At 36.3% G+C, this 17,222-nt stretch overlaps 1 protein-coding gene and 1 non-coding gene across 2 annotated transcripts; one reads left to right on the top strand and one right to left on the bottom strand.

The window, feature by feature from the left end:
• Positions 1 to 4,236: 4,236 nt before the first annotated feature.
• LOC132314340 (uncharacterized) lies at positions 4,237 to 5,781 on the top strand. The gene is made up of 2 exons (XM_059813215.1): positions 4,237 to 4,522; positions 4,634 to 5,781. Exons 1-2 carry the CDS (start codon positions 4,237 to 4,239, stop codon positions 5,779 to 5,781), a joined length of 1,434 nt encoding a protein of 477 aa, XP_059669198.1.
• A 10,986-nt stretch (positions 5,782 to 16,767) lies between these two features.
• Positions 16,768 to 16,874, bottom strand: LOC132315351 (small nucleolar RNA R71). The gene has a single exon (XR_009483629.1). It is a non-coding gene; the product is annotated as a small nucleolar RNA R71 (small nucleolar RNA).
• Positions 16,875 to 17,222: the final 348 nt, after the last annotated feature.

The raw sequence follows: 17,222 nt of genomic DNA, 5'->3' as shown, positions 1-17,222 counted from the left end.
TAAAAAAAAAAAAAATAACCTTGAGTTACTATTCACATGAATAGTGCTTGCGAGAATAGTACCCGCGGGTACTGTTCACCGGGGTTGAAAAAAAAAAAAAAAATTATTATTACTATTCATGAACAGTACCCGAGGGTACCGTTCCCTCGGGTGCCAAAAAAAAAAAAAAAAACTATTCAGGAACAGTACCCACGGGTACTGTTCCCTCGGGTGCAAAAAAAAAAAACCGAGGGTACTGTTCCCTCGGGTGCAAAAAAAAAAAAAAAACACCCTGAGTTACTATTCACATGAATAGTGCCCGCGGGTACTGTTCACAGAGGTATTTAAAAAAAAAAAAGTTTCTAAGTTACTATTTACGTGAATAGTACCCGCGGGTACTGTTCACAGGGGTTGAATAAAAAAAAAAAAAAAAAAAAAGAAAAAGAAAAAGAAAAAGTATTATTATTATTTATTACATTCCCAAAGCTAGACGTGCAAGCTTGGGAATAGGGGGCAACTGATAGGGAAAAATATAAACTTACCCTACCCTCGATAAGATTGATTAGATTTCATTATCAAGGATAATGAAATCAAATCTGACGTGGTTCAACAAGTAAGAATAATCCTGCTATAACTAGAGGAGGTTAAAAGGATTAAATCATATCCCGACAAATCTGGTAATAAATCTCCTATGATTTCGCACAAGCGGAAGATAAGGTCAACCATCGATATCAGCGGAACGATTTTGATTCCAATCGACAGCCATAAATAGGGCATCAAGCCATTAAAGAAGGTACGACGTAAAAACTATTATTAATCCCTGCCTTTTTTTTAGATCTCCGTGACTAATTTGATCGTCGGAGAGCTCTTGGCAGGCACCACACCGGTGCCGTCAAGGTTCATCGATCTTCTCCTCTCTTCCTTACAGGAAAACGGTATCGTATCGGATTGCGCGAATTTCAGCCTCAACAAGCACAATTCTACGACTCAAAATCCAAAATCGATCTAAATCTTAGCAAAATTGTTCATTTGGTAGAATCGGCCAAGGGTAGAATCGGTAGAATCGGGGTAAAATTGTAGAATCGTACAAGATTCTACCAATTCTACAAAATTGGTTGTTTGGACCTTTATTTTTGGGTTAGTTCCTTCTGGGCTATAAAATAAAAAAGGCCTGACCCAAGTATAGTATACAAAGTTAAATATTTATTTTATAAAATATTAATTATTTTTCTTTAGTAGCATAAAAAGAAATATATATATGTATGTATATCAATTATTTTTACCATGCAGGTTGATGTTCCAAAATATATTTTTGTGTTTAATTATAAAAAATTAAAATGATTAATTATATCTTAAGGATGCATACTCGTGGCTAACAGGTTAGGATTAAGTCACATAAATATTAATTATTTTTCATTAGCGACAGAAAAAGAAATATATATATATATGCATATATATCAATTATTTTTATCATGCAGGTCGATGTTCCATAATATATTTTTATGTTTAATTATAAAAAATTAAAATGATCAATTATATCTCAAGGGTGCATACTCGTGGCTAACAAGTTTAGGCATATTTGACTATTTTTTTTTTTATTTTAAATGAAGGCTTATCATATATATTAAAATTAAAAATAATTTAAAAAGCTTAGACGTACGACTTGCCGGATATGTCTGTCAAGGTATAATCTTGTAATCTAAACTGATAGTATAATGGGATCGAGTTAATACGTGGTTCATTAATTTTGTTATGCTAACTCTTGATTAATTTCATACTTGTGACTAATAAGGTCACATACACCATAACACTTGGATTGGTGGACAAAAAGGACTTTTTATTTCTTCACTTTTAGAGGAAAAAAAAAAAAAATAGAAATTGCATATGTAATTTTAGTTTCTAACTTTGGAGATGGATGAGTTACGATTTGAGATTTGTGAACTCATGTTATTTTGAGCTATATTTTTTTTATTATTTATATTCGGACTTTGAAATAATATTAGGATTTGAGATTTGTGAATTTATGGATGTGTAATATCGTGTGTTTTGACCTTATTTTTGTTATATTTTACCGATCTTATTGTTTAAGAAGTTAGTTTCAATTATTTTTTTATAATTTGATAGAATCTTACGATTCACGATCTTATTTTACGATTCCGATCCCACGAAATCTAAAACGATTCTGCGTAGAATTCCGAATTTAACAACTTTGGTATTGAATTGAATTGCTCTGCTCAGAGAAAATTTAGGTTCATGCATGCACATATACATATACATATATATATATATATATATATATATATATATATATATATATATAGTGTTTGCAGTTTGCACTGAATATATCCATGTGAATTCATTGAATTTTCGTGATATGCTAGCAAATTTAGCTGCACCATAATTACGAGCTCTACTTGATACCAAAGGCTGAAAAGGTCTGGTTATCGAGATTGTGTTGATTTCATTGTGGTCCAGCCCTATCATAATCAAGTTAGTTCTTGATAGGTGGTGCAAGCCAATAAAAATATGACACGTGTTCTAGAAAATTGAATAAAAAGTTGTGTGAACCTGGGTGACGAGGAGTCTCAGCTTTGCTTTTAGAACTCGTACAAGAACCCATCAAGCACTCACGCCCCCTTTTTCCCTTTCACCTGCAGAGAGAGCAGACCCAAAGTGAGCAGAGTTTATGTTTCGGATCAATTGCAATTTTATATCTATCCTAGATGTGTAAACTTTATTTAATATTTTTTGCGTGTTTTCCAAAGGTGCTATTACTTTAAGGCTCCCAAAAAATATTTTTTTAATTGGGATGACCTTGGGAAAAGAAAAGGATAACACTGGTAAAGATATCAAATTATATGTGATAAAGGCATTTTTGTACAGATGAAAAAGAGACGTAGCCTTTTCTGATACAAAAATATATTATTGGGGCCCAAAAGTGATGTCTGAATGTAAGAAAAACAAACTAACAAACCAGCAAATTAACTATACTAATATTTTTTAAAATTAATTAACTATCTACTATGATACACAAATCAGTACAATTAAATTGAGTCTCTTCAGTCATATTTTCTCATTTCACATATATATTTATAGGAGTGGGAAGAGAATATAATCATAAACCAACAATTTGGATACATAATGATATAAAGATGCAATTCTGGTCAGAAGTTTTGGGAAGACAGAAATTGGAATACATTTTTTTTTTTTTTTTTTTGTCTTTTTCAAGAAATATAACTTGGAGAAAGAGCACACAAACTATATTTGTATTTAGTTAAGAATTTGTATTTAGTTATAATTAGTTCAATTTGAATAATTTTTTACTTATATTATAGAGTTACAATACAATTGGAATGCTTGTATTTAGGAAATTGTTTTATAGTTTATTTTATAAATAAACAACGGGGCATGTTGAGGAAGAGGTCCAGCACCCTCAAAATTCTTTAATTTATTTGTTTGCTTTCTCAAGCTTTTCTTATAATAGCATCCTTGCTATTTCTTCTTTCTCTCTATCTATCTCTCTCAATCTCTCGCTCTATTTATTTCGCTCTCTTTCTCTCTCAATCTTTCTTTCTATATTTGTTTATTCCGTTTTCTATTCTCTAAATGTTATTATAATTTATTCTATTAAAAGTTCTTTTAACTAAGGCAATTCTTGAACTCTAAGAGGAATATCACAGTTCTCTTTATCCTTATATTGCCTAAAAGTCAATCTTCCAAAGAGACTACAGTTGACTATTTTACAATCGAACCATATAATTGGTTCTGGCACGCCCGTTATACATCAATTTAAGATCGGCTCTAGCCGGCCGATTTTAACGTCAACATTCTTATCACGCCCAATGGGACCCATCAGGTGAGTAAATTATAGTAAATATGCCTCCAAAGCTAAGAAATTCGAAAGGTGTGACTACAGGTGACAATACTGACAAAGAAAACCAGCAACTCGGCGTAGGCGATGATGCCGATTCATCAGTTCCATCCGACACTCCTTTGGGTTGGGTATTGGAATCAATTATGCAGAAAATGGATGCCCAACAAGCTCAGATTGGTGAAGTAAAGTCCCAAATGGGAGAGTCCAATCAAATTTTAGTTTCTCAAATACATGAGATAAGATCAATGACCGGAAAGTTAAATCAAATGATGTATGCTCAAATGGAGAAGATGAGTCAAAGGCTTGAAATCAACATATTGGCTAACCAAAATTGACATGACCAAGCCGAAACGTTTCATCCCAATGAATCCATATTTCAACGTATGTTGGCACCATTGATACATATATCCCAAGGGCATCGAACAGCATCAACAGGTATCATACCGCCAAGCACAACACTTGGCCTCACAATCGGCAATGTGCCAAATCCTACTTTCGGCATGCTGATTGGTAATCCACCAATATTATCGGATCTGCCGGCAGTAACTGCAGTGCTGGTGTATCAGCCACCAGTGAATAATCAACATAATCAAAATATGCAGCGTCCATATGTGCAGCCGATCCTTCTAGTGAGAGATCAGCAAGAAGTGTTGGGTAACCAAAATCCAGGTAGGGCTAATTTATTGATCCTTCAAGCTACTGCCGAGGGGCAAGTAAATGCCGATCCATAATGAAAGTGGGTTAATCCATTTATTCTGCTGCACCCAAATGATCCTCTAGGTAGAAACGCAAGGATCAATAGGGCTCAGATGTTGGCTTTAATACAAGCTGAATTGGCACAAGGTCGCAGACGTGCTCGGCCGGTATATAGAAAGCCTTATCCTGATTATGTTGATGCTCATGAGTTGCCTAGAAATTATCGGTATCTCGATTTTTCTATGTACTATAGCGAAGAGAATTTTTTTATGGTGCAGCACATTGCAAGGTTCACAGCACAATGTCTTGAAACAGGTCCTAATCCTTGGTTGAGGATGAGGTTATTCTCTAGCTCTCTTGCTAGGGCTGTATTTGAATGGTATAGTAATTTACTAGCAAATTCTATCCAGACAAGGGATGAAATGGAAGAAGCTTTTCATACTCAATTCTACCGAACAGAGATAGAAGCTACGCTGGCAGACATATCTCGACTATCTCAGTTGCCGAGCAAATCGATTGAAACTTTTGTTGCTAGGTTCAGAAAAGCTAAACTCAAATGCAGAGTAAGTTTGCCAGAACCAGAATATATCAAGTTGGCATTAAATGGTTTAGACATTGAACATCGCAAGAGGTTTGATGGGGTTGAGTTTCAAGATCTCTTTGATTTAGTAGACAGGGCTTCTCAGTTTGAGGAGATACTTAAAGAAGAGAAAGAGAGGAAGAATTCCTCTAAGGGTACTTATTATAAGGACCCTAATTATGAGGTATTCTCGGCAGAAGTTGGAGATGAATTAGAAGTTAACGTTGCTGAGGTCAATATCAAGAAGCCATACATCTGTGAGGCATTGGTCAAATCTAAGTCAATCATGGGGGGCAATGCAACATCAATATCGGCAGCAAGGAAAGGTCCTGCTGATATAGGGAAAAACTACTCGTTTGACTTATCAAAAACAGATCAAATCTTTGATCATTTGATGGCCGACAAAATGATCTCTTTGCCTAAAGGGCATAAGATTCCATCAGCAAGTGACCTCAAGGGAAAAGAGTATTGTAAGTATCATAACTCTTGGAACCATGCTACTAATGATTGTATTGTTCTACAAGGTATATTGCAGAAATCTATTGATGAAGGTACTTTAAAATTCCCAGAGAAAACTTCAGACACTATGAAGGTGGATATTAATCCGTTCCCTACAATCAAGTCTACAAATGTGATAAGCTTAGCCAAGTGAGAAAATCAGTAAGAGGCTGAGAAGATATCAAAATAAGTTCCTATCATCAAGTATGACACTAGAAAAGATAGCAGAATTGCAGAAACAATTAAGAGACGCTCAATTGGCCCTGATAGATCAAGGTTGTTGCCCAAATTACAAAGGAAAATAGAAACTTAAGGAAGAGGATCCGATGAAGATTCAACCAAAGAAGAAAGGAATTCTTGAGAGGCTTACTTTCCCAATTAAGCCTAGGGAAGAGCCTCGACAGAATGATTCCAGCAGTAGTTATTTGAAGGCAGAAAAGCAGAATCGGCAAGTATATATATCTAGCCGATTCCATTCCCAAAATTGGCAAACTAGTTTTAAAAGGCAGTCGCCAGTTCAATCAGAAATTTAGATATAAAAGGGAGCCAAGTCACCTAAAGTACGGACTGTAAAACCAAGGACGGACTCAATGGAGTACAGATGGACTCAAGTCAGTCACCTAAAATTCCCTAAAGTTCAACAATATCAGAATGGAGGCCTTACTCGATCTCAGAAACGTAGGGAATAAAGGAGAAAGGCTAAGGAAAAAATGAAAGCCGAGGAGGGAAGCAAAGAAGAGTTGGCTGAGAAAATCAGCATTTTAGATAAAGATCAAACGAATGAAGAACATCAGCCGACATGGCCCAGACGTAACAATGAGTTCAAAATTTGATTTAGTAGTCTCCTAGATGAAATGTTATGTAATATGGCATTTGTATTACCAGCAATGTTCCAGGCCCCATCGACATTAACTGCAAGTACTGAAAATAAAGAGAAAGAAACTCAGTCGATTCAGAATTTATCAATTCTTTCCTTAGAATCAACAGAAAAGGTAGTATTTGAGAAACCTTTGTTAGCGATGACTCAAAAACTAAGGCCTTTGTATGTCAAAGTATGGGCAGAGGGCCAACCTATTAACCGAGTCTTGGTTAACAATGGCTCTGTTCTGAATGTTATCCCAGCTAATACTTTGATGAAACTCGGTAAGAGTATGGAAGATGTTATTCCCACTGATGTAGCAATTTGTGGGTTTAACGGAGGTTCTACTAACACTAAAGGAATTCTTCCTTTAGAGGTCGAAGTTGGAGGACGAACATTATTCACGACATTTTTTATTATTAAATCCACGGCCTCATATAATTTGTTGTTAGGTTGTGACTGGATTCATTTAAATATGTGCATCCCATTGTCATTATATCAAATGCTGATCTTTTGGGATAGGGATAAAGTAAAAATAGTGAATGCCGATGATAAGCCATTTGTGGCGAAAGTATATTCGGCAGATGATATTTTGTATGATGAAGAGTGTGTTTCGATTCAATTTGTGGGAACAAGGGCCGATGGAAGACCTACATCAGCAACTATGAGAAGAATTCTTGCTAATCGTGAAATCAGCGAATTACAGTAGAAAAGTTCTAGGTCGAAGGTAGAACTCCCTCGGTTGACTATAGTTGAAGAAGAAGTTTTTAATGGAAGCGAAACTTGAAAGAGAAGCAGCTCGGCAGCAGGCCTATAGGGCTGCTTGTGTTAGGTTACAAGCATACATAGCCAAAAAATGACTAGAAAGGGAGGCAAAAATAGAGCCCAAGGCTATCGGCTAGTGTTGCCGAAGTTGATCAGATCGATAATGAAAAATTAGATGTTATTCAATTAGAAGACTTGGAATTAGCACCAGCTAAGCTTGATGATCTTAAAGCAGAAACTCAAGATCCATTAAAGGAGGTGAATTTCGGTACTGATACAAAACCTAGATCGACCTACATTAGTGCACTGTTAGAACTAGAATTATAAGCCGAGGAAATCGGCATGTTAAAAGAATATAGTGACTGTTTTGCTTGGAATTATGAGGAAATGCCTGATTTATCTAGAGATCTAGTGGAATATCGGTTGCCCATTAAAGACGGATACAAGCCATATAAACAGCCATCTCGCCAAATGTCTCAAGAAGTGGTATATAAAGTCAAAATGGAAATCGAAAGATTGTTGGATGCTGGGTTCATTCGAACTACAAAGTATATTGAATGGCTATCAAATGTAGTTCATGTTATTAAGAAAAATGGAAAATAATATGTGTTAATTTCCAGAATATAAACTCGGCGACTCCTAAAGATGAGTATCCAATACTGATAGCCGATCAACTGATTGATGTGGCTGTAAAACATGAAATCATGTATTTTATGGATGGACACTTAGGCTATAATCAGTTTTATATAGCCGAGGAGGATATCCCAAAGATAGCTTTCAGATGTCCAGGATCGATTGGACCTTTTGAGTGGGTAGTAATGCCTTTTGGATTGAAAAATGCTGGTGTTACTTATCAGCAAGTTATGAATTCTATTTTCTATGATATGCTCGGTAAGTTTATGGAAGTATATATTGATGATGTAGTGGTAAAATCAGCAACAAAAAAGGAACACTTAGTTCATCTCAAAGCATCTTTTGAGAGAATGAGAGCTCATAAGTTAAAGATGAATCCAATAAAGTGTGCCTTTGGAGTATCGGCAGGAAACTTTTTGGGATTTTTGGTACACCAAAGGGGCATAGAGATCGATAGGAATAAAACTAAGACGATTATTGATGCTAATGCACCGAGAAGCAAGAAGCAATTGCAGAGGTTACTTGGTCAAGTAAACTATCTTAGACGATTTATTACCAATACAGCTGGTAAGTTACATGTGTTTTTCCCTTTACTCAAGTTGAAGCCAATGGAAGAATTCAAATGGGATGATACACATTAGAGGGCATTTGAACAAATCAAAAAATACTTATCGAGTCTGCCTGTGATGATGCCGCCGAGGAAGAAGTGGCCGATGAAGTTATATTTATCGACTGCTGAAGAATCCATTGAAAGTATGATGGCACAAGAGAATGAAGCAAGAAGTGAACAAGCAATATACTATCTCAGCTGAGTTTTAACTCCAGTCAAGTGTATATATACGTCGATTGAGAAATTATGTATGGCTTTGTATTTTAAAGTAATGAAATTAAGAGTATATATGTTACCTGTGTTGGTTTATATTATTTGTCAAACAGATCTTATAAAGTATATACTATCAAGGCCATTAATCATAGGCCGGATTGGCAAGTGGGCTCTGGCCCTAATGGAGTTCAACTTTACATATGTTTCACAAAAGGCAATTAAGGGAAGAGCATTGGCAGATTTTCTTGCCAATCATCCCTCACCTGAAATAGAATCACAAGTGTTTGATGAGCTTGACTCGACAGCCATATTCATGACCTTGGACTTTAATGTTTGATGGGTCGAGTACCAGTGAAGGCTCTGGAGCTGGTATAGTAATAATATCCCCATCAGGGAACCAAATTTTGTTTTCCTTCTTTTTGGATTTTAGGTGCTCAAATAATCGAGCCGAGTATGAAGCATTGATTATCAGGTTAGAAATTCTGCTAGAAATGGCAGTCGAGGATGTCCACAAAGTGGGAGATTCAAGTTTGGTGATTAATCAAATTTCAGAAGACTTTAGATGTCTAAATTGGCAATTAAGGCCATTTCATTCCTTGGCAACCCAATTGGTCAACCAATTTCACAACGTGACTTTGGAATAAAGACTAAGGGCCATGAATAAAATAGCTAATGATTTAGCACAAACTGCTTCAGGAATTAGAGTGCCGAGTGGTATGAAGGAAAGGATAATGAAAATTACACGCCGATCTCTTCCATCGACTAAAACAAGAAATCAAGTTATGGAAGAAGTCTTTGCCACTGATGTTGCCGAGTTAGATGATGGTGATTAGCGGATCCCTTACATTTTGTTTTTATAATATCCAACTCCAGAAGCCGATCGAAGAATAAAAAGAAGTGCAGTCGATTATGTACTTATGGATAGAGATCTTTATAGAAGATCGGCTGACGATGGTTTGTTATTTCAATGTATTATCATGTTTGAAGGTTTAAAGATTATGGCAAAGGTACCTGAAGGAATATGTGGAGCTCACCAAGCTGGCATAAAAATGAGATGGTTGATACGCCGATATGGATATTATTAGCCTGAAATGAGAAAAGATTGTATGACCTATGCAAAAGGGTTGTATAGATTGTTAAAAGCATGGCCCAATGCAGTGGGTTCCAGCAATAGAGATGGAATTATTAGTTAAACAATGACCTTTCAGAGGTTGGGCCATGGACTTAATCGGCAAGATTAATCCTCTTTCATCAAAGGGTCATCATTGGATTATTTTAGCTACCAATTATTTTACTAAATGGGTAGAAGCCGAGGAATATATCTCAGTAACTCACAATACTGTGATACAGTTTTTGGAGCGACACATCTTTCATCGATTTGGTTTACCCGAAATAATTGTTGCCGACAATGGATCTACATTTCGAGCAGGTGAAGTGTTACAACTCGGCTGAGATATGCAAGTAAAAATGTTAACTTCAACGCCATATTATGCTCAAGGAAATGGTCAAGCCAATGTTTCAAATAAAGTTGTAATTGAAATTATAGAGAAAATGATAAAGGATAAACCAAGACGTTGGCATGAAATCCTTTTAAAAGCCTTGTGGGCATACAGAAACTCATAAAGGACAAGTACATAAACAACTCCTTATCGGCTAACATTTGGCCATGATGCTGTGTTGCCAATGGAGTTAAATGTAAAATCGGTAAGGGTAGCTCTACAACACAATGTTATACCCGCCGATTACAATGAGGCTATGCTTGCCGAGTTGGAAGATTTAGAAGAGGTTCAGAAACTTGCTTTAGACCATCTTATGGTCCGTAAAGCAAAGGTAATGAAGGCTTACAACAAAAGGGTAAAGTTTAAATCATTTGCAGAGGGTAATATGATTTGGCAAACAATTCTTCTACCCGGAAAGGTGGATAGGACTTATGGAAAATGGTCCCCTACTTGGAAGGGGCCATATATAGTCCACTAAGTGTTACATGGAGGTGCTTATAAGTAGAAAGATTTGGATGGTGAGGTGCATGAAAGGCCAATAAGTGGAAAATATCTTAAAAAATATAAACCAACTATTTTTGAACTTTTGGAGGAAAAGAAAAACTCTACTAAGTCAAATTAGTTTGGGTTGTATTCGCTCTTAAGTATTGTCTTTTTTTTTTTTTTTTTTTTTTTTTTTTTTTTTTTTTTTTTTTTTTTAATTGTTTCATGCAACTTATGAGAATATAAGATAATTCAGTTTTGAGCAATAACGAAGATAACAACATATTTAAAATTCCAAACATTATTGCAAAAGTTCAAAACATCATATTATAGACCCACGATAAAGAAAAATTGATAAATTATTCAAGATTAGCTAAAGTTCTTATTATAATCTTTAAACTTGGCCTGGAAGTCGGCCCTAGAGGTTTATGTTTGTTGGAGTTTGGTCTCTGCCTGCTTCGTGGATTGTTCCAACTTAGGTAGCTGGGCCTGCAATGCTTTGAATTTGGGAGCAGCAGATTCAGCTTGAACTTTCAGTTCCATTACTTTGCCATTGAGTTGGGTTTTGTCTAGTTGCAACTGAGCGAGCTCGGCTTGAAGTTTCTTCTCTTGGGTATCTAGCTCGGAAGCTTCTTTCTTCAGAGTTAGTGAAGCTCTTTTCCCATTTTCAACATCTTGGCAAGCTTTTCTTTCTCTTGGTACTGGATGGAGTAGTGTTGGAGAACCTGGTTTGATTCAATATAGGCAGTGATCATGGTAGGAATTTGAAGCTGAAAGTTCTTGAAAAAGGCCGAGTCACTTAAGGAGAATCCTGGATAGCTACTTAGGAAAGAGAGTGTTTCGGTCAATTCATTTTTAAACGAAGGGGTAAAAAATAAGTCTTGTTGTACCATGTTAGATAAAATATGAACATTGTGTTACTTCTAAAAAAGTTTCAGAAGCTAGGTTAGTTGGGATTACAGGAGGTTCAGGATTTAGGGAGTCAAACACAGAGTCAAATAAGGAGTCCAGGGTTGCAAAAGGAGAACTCGGGTTGGTATCGGCAGGCATAGAAGGTGTGGCTGAATCTTTTTATACCTGAAATATTTTGGGTTAGTCTCAATCATTACAGGTATACAACAACAAGCGAAGCAAAGTCGTAACGTACTTCCTCAGAGTCTCCAATTTGCTCATTCATTGGAGCTGCAGCTAGGTGCTGAAAAGAAGTTGGAGAAATCTTTTCAGGAGACCTTTGTTCTTGTCTCATTGAAATTTTGATCTTTTCCTTTTCAACATTGTCCACTGTAACTCCTCGACTTGATTTTTGTTCTAAAGAGAGGTGAGTCTTCTGAAAATAATGCCAACTTAGTTATATTTTTTGAACAAAGATATAATATATGAATCAGGCAACAAAAAAACTTACATTAGGAGATTTAGTGGCAGATTTCCTTTTCTTGGACATAACTTCATCTTCATCTTCATCCACTTCATCATCATCAATTAAGACAAAGTGTCTCTTGGCTCTTGATTTTTTAATAGATTTCTTTCCAACAGTTTTCCTCTTTGTTTTTCCCTGGATCAAAAGTATTAGCAAGTAAAATGATATGCATCAAAAGAGTGGTGAAGGCTTGGTTGTGAGTATTACCTAAGTAACAGGAGGTATATTTTGAAGAGGAACGTAGAGATCAATTGGAGTTGATTCTGACAAAGTTGAGTTGATTTCTTCTGGTATGGAAGGTGGAGCACCTGCAGTTTGAAATAATAACAAATCTGTGCTAAGAGGTGAATATGATAATCAATGAGGTGATAAGAAGTCCACAACTTACTTTGCCGAGAGCGTGATCTGGTCCTACCTGCTGCAGCTGTAGGTGGGGCATGACTGGTGGATTTGATGGGTTTATTCTCTGGTATGGGAGCCGTGGCAAGAACAACAGGTGTGATGGTTTCTCCTTCTTGAATGGAAAGAGAGATAAATTTGTAGGATCCAAAGAGAGTATTGAAAAGCTGCGTGGCTTCTTTCGACCTGGTAAAGCTAATGTACGAAGACCACCATTCTTCAAAGTTTGGGTCGGTGGCTGGGTCCTCTGCAAATTCTTTATATTGAAAATTATTTAAGAGTTTCTGAAATTTGTTGGTAACATCACGGGCTTGATCACTATCTGTCAACTTCACTCTTTTATGAAAATTCTTGTTATATGAAGAATGAGGAGGTATTGGAATTAACTGAGTCAATCAAAATTGCCTGGCCAATTGTGTAAGGATATAGAACTCTAACCCAGTCTGGCTTTTTACATGGTGGGGTGCAACAGTATTGCAAGAAATATCTCTTGCAGTCAAGAAATGGCCTCAAGCAGTTTTGTATAGTTCAATTTATTCTGCCGAGGAATCGACAGTGGGAGGAAGCAACCAAGAAGGGGCTAATCGAAAATCTGTAAAGGAAAGGAATTGAGAGCGGGTTCAAAAGGTACATTGATGATAAAAGAATTGAAAACAATCAAGGATTGATTGTTCCTTGGGTTTAACTCGGGTATATCCAAAGGAAATTAATGAATCATTGGCTGAGAGATGGATTTTAGGTGATGACTCAAGAAAGTAAGCATGCAACCAGAATTGATAAAGCCAAGAGGGTCCTCCAAATCGAGAAAAGCTTGAGATAGTGAAGTCCAATAAACCTCTGTACAAAGATGCTAAAAGGAATGAAGCTAATGCCATGGATTTTCCCTTAGACAACGCTATAGCTAATTGGGTCATATCTTTAGTAATTTGGATTGCAGGAGCACACAGAAAGTGTCGACATAACCACAACAACAAAAAACCTATATGTTCTTGTTCACCTACTTCAGTTTCATGTTCTCCAATCATTTCTTTAAGAAACGGTCCGTGAGATTAGACGTGATGTTTAGGGCCGTCTTGTTCAGGAAAATTGAAGTTTGTTTCTGAGTCCTGGAGAAGGTAATTGATATTGATGAGCATTGAAAAGTGCGTAATTAAACCCTTTAAGCTTAGGTATTCTAGTACCTTTATCTATCTTACTTTACCGTTTTAGATTGATTTCATATTATTTCATTTTTCAGGCACTTATTCTGAAAATAAGCTAACTCAGCCAAATAAAAGCTTAATTGAAGCAATTCTGGGATTAAACAAAGAAAGGAGCAAAGTGGAGAAAGAAGGAAGCAAATGAAGCCAAAGGTGGCAAGCAGCAAAGTTCGATTGATCCAAGTTCAAGGTTCGATCGATTGAACAATGATCGATCTCAGCACTTCAAGATAGATCCAAGCGTTGACCCAAAAGCATAAAGTTCCAAAAGTTCGATTGATCCAACACCATCATTCGATCGATCGAACACTTTTGTCCTTATTCAAATGATTAATCCTATCCATAGATGTACCACCTACTAACCACTTTTGTCCTTTTCCCATAAATATCTCCCATAAATATCTCGGATTTGTCTTTTTCTAAAAAGCTCAGCCAGTTGGATCGATGGAGCCTAAATTCGATCGATCTCACTTACTTTCGATCGATCCAAGACTAAGGTTCGATAGATCGAACTTCCTACAGTGCGAAAAAGTTAAAATTCCACTTCATTGAAAGTTGTCCTTTATCCAATCATCAGGGAATATTGTGTATAAGACCCCAGCTCATTTTGGGTGTCATTTTGACCTACCTATATAAGGATAAGGATTGCTTTTTACAAGGAGAGCGAACATTATTTTCATATCATCTCTTGGAGAGCAAGCTTAGAGGAGGAGGAGGCTAGAGCCACCATAGGAGTTCTTCATCAACAAGGAGCAAATTTTAACCATGGAATTAGCCCTTGAGGGTTGGATCATCATCACCATGAGTGGCTAGACATCCTCTTGGGGCTAGAGTTATCCCCAAACATGTTTTCTATATCTTAAACTTGTGTATTATTGAGGAATTAGTGTTGTAATTGATGTTTTGATATATATAGATCTTGTTTATTCAATGATTTATGTGGTTTAATGCTTCCAATTGGTCATTTCATTCTATCCATATGTTTATGTATGCTAGAATAGATGTTCATGTACTTGTCTCTAGATTTTGTGTTATTGATGCATGTTTATGTGTATTGATGCTATATATTTGGAGATTGTCAAAACATAGTGCTTCAAGGAATGCTCTTGTGATTCTCTTGATGGTTCATGCTTATCTCTTGATGGATTGTGCCTCTCCCCTAGTTTATTTTCATGCTAGTAGTGTAGATGTAGTGTAGTTGTAGTGTAATGTTAAATGGGAGGACAATCTATGCTTGTTGTTTGATGATCCAAGCTTTTGAATGCAAGTAGCATATGTCTCTATCCTTGTGTTGTGTTTGGATTGTGAGCTTAATGAAAGGATTAATGCATTGTTTTGATTTATTGTGCCTTTTACATGTTATTTAGACAATATATACTTCATTGCTTAGATATATTGTGCCTTTTACATGATGTTTAGACAATACATGCTTAACTAGTCATCTTTGTTTGTTAAATTAACCAAACACACACACACCAATATTGTAACACACCATTTGCCCTCATTAATCACTTATCAATGATATAGAAATGCATTGCTTGGTGGTGATCTCTAAACCCCAAGATCTCTCTCTCTCTCTTACTTACTCTTAATTGCACTATTTTGCTATTACTTAGTTTAATTTAGTTGCTCTTTAATCAACCAACCACCCAATTGTTTGATCACTCGACCTACTAGCCCTAATTGTGATTCCACGACATTGCTCGATCCTCATAATCCCTTGGGAGGATCCCTACTTACTCTTGCTACGTTAGTAGTACTATTGGTAGTGGTTTTTATGAATTTAAACTTGACCTAAACGGCTTTTCTTGAACCGCACATTCACTACATCATTTTGGCGTACAAGGAACGGCCATCGTCAAATTTTGGCGCCATTGCCGGGGATTTGTTGACTAGATTTGGCAACGTCAAATTTGTGGAATTGACTAGGATTAGTACTCTTTTGATCGTGTCTTTACTTTATTTTTATTTTTCTTTTTGGTTACTTATTATGTTGTTCTTATTTAACTAGGTGCATTGTTGGAGAGGAAGCAAGCAAAGGAGCCATTGAGCATTCAATTCAAGCAAGCAAAGAAAGTAAAAAGCTAAAAATTCTAAAATTGCTAAGCTAAGCTTTAAATTTGGAGTTGAAGTGTTAAAGGACCTTTGTGGGATTTTCTTTACTCAATCCCTTAGTTAAATCGTCGGCACGCGTAGAGGCTTATTTTTATTTGTCTTGCATCATTGTTGTTAAAGTATGGGAGCATGAATTAAATGTTTGTGGAAGAAGTCTAATTATATTGTTGTGAAGGCATAGTGTTTGTCATTTTTTTGTGTTTGTTGTGTTTTGCATTGTGCATGCATAGACGCCGTTCATTGAGACCAACTCTTGTTCCTCTTGATTTGCATCTTGAATCTATCGTTAGAAATCCTAGGGGAAGAGGAAGTTCAAATAGAACCAATCTTTCAATGGATGACCATAATGATAATCATGTTGAAGACCTTGGTCACATAGATAAACAATGTATCCTTCATCCCAATGTGCACAATGAGAACATACAAGTACCATTAGGCATGCCTAGGCCATTCATTCACCAACCACCACAACAACAAGGCTAAGTTCTATATGGAATGCCAAGGCCAATGTATGCTCCACAACCTCCCATCAATAATCAAGGAATTCAAAACCAAGGTGTTCATGTTGCATCTCAAGTAGCTAATCCACCTCTTGCTTTAAGAAACCATTATGTGCCTAATGAGTATAATGCACCTACATGCATCCAATTGCCCCCATTTAGAGCACATCATTATGAAATTAAGCCACAAACCATTCAAATGCTTCCTAACTATCATGGATTTCCAAGTGAAAAACCTTACAAGCATTTGGATGAGTTTCTTGAAGTATGTTCCACTGTAAAATATACGGACATGCCGGAAGAGGTTTTAAGACTTAAACTTTTTCCATTCACTTTAAAAGACAAGGCAAAGTATTGGTTTAACAATCTTAGGTCTTTTTCAATCACTTTTTGGGCATAAATGCAACAAGAGTTCTTGAAGAAGTACTATCCAGTTTCTAAGACTAATGCGATGAGAACCTCAATTCGAGAATTTTCACATGGGGATGGAGAAACATTTCATGAGGCATGGGAATGCTTCAATGAATTGCTTAGGAAGTGTCCACATCATAACATGCCCAAATGGTAATTAGTTCAATATTTCTTTGAGAGCTTATCGGACAACTATAAGGGTATGGTTGATGCTTCCATGGGTGGCTCATACATTGATAGGCATAAGGATGATGTGTGGCGTCTCTATGAAAGCATGAGTGAAAATTCTTTGCATAGAACACTATCATCTAAGAATGGTAGAAATTCACAAGGTAGGAAGAGTGTTGGCTTACATCAAGTCGACCATTCAAATGAAATAGCCGCCGAAATGAAGTCTTTGTCTCAAAAGTTTGATCAATTTTTGATTAACCAAAACTCGGTGAACTAAGTATCTTCCTTCCCTAACCATTCTCATAGTGCATCAAATGCAAC

This window comes from Cornus florida, unplaced genomic scaffold (genome assembly GCF_030987335.1).
Source record: "Cornus florida cultivar Cherokee Brave unplaced genomic scaffold, ASM3098733v1 CherokeeBrave_3.0.0_Hap2_Chr06, whole genome shotgun sequence".
NCBI lineage: Eukaryota > Viridiplantae > Streptophyta > Magnoliopsida > Cornales > Cornaceae > Cornus > Cornus florida.
Note: the sequence above shows the minus strand (reverse complement) of the source record. Positions and strands in the feature narration are given on the sequence as shown.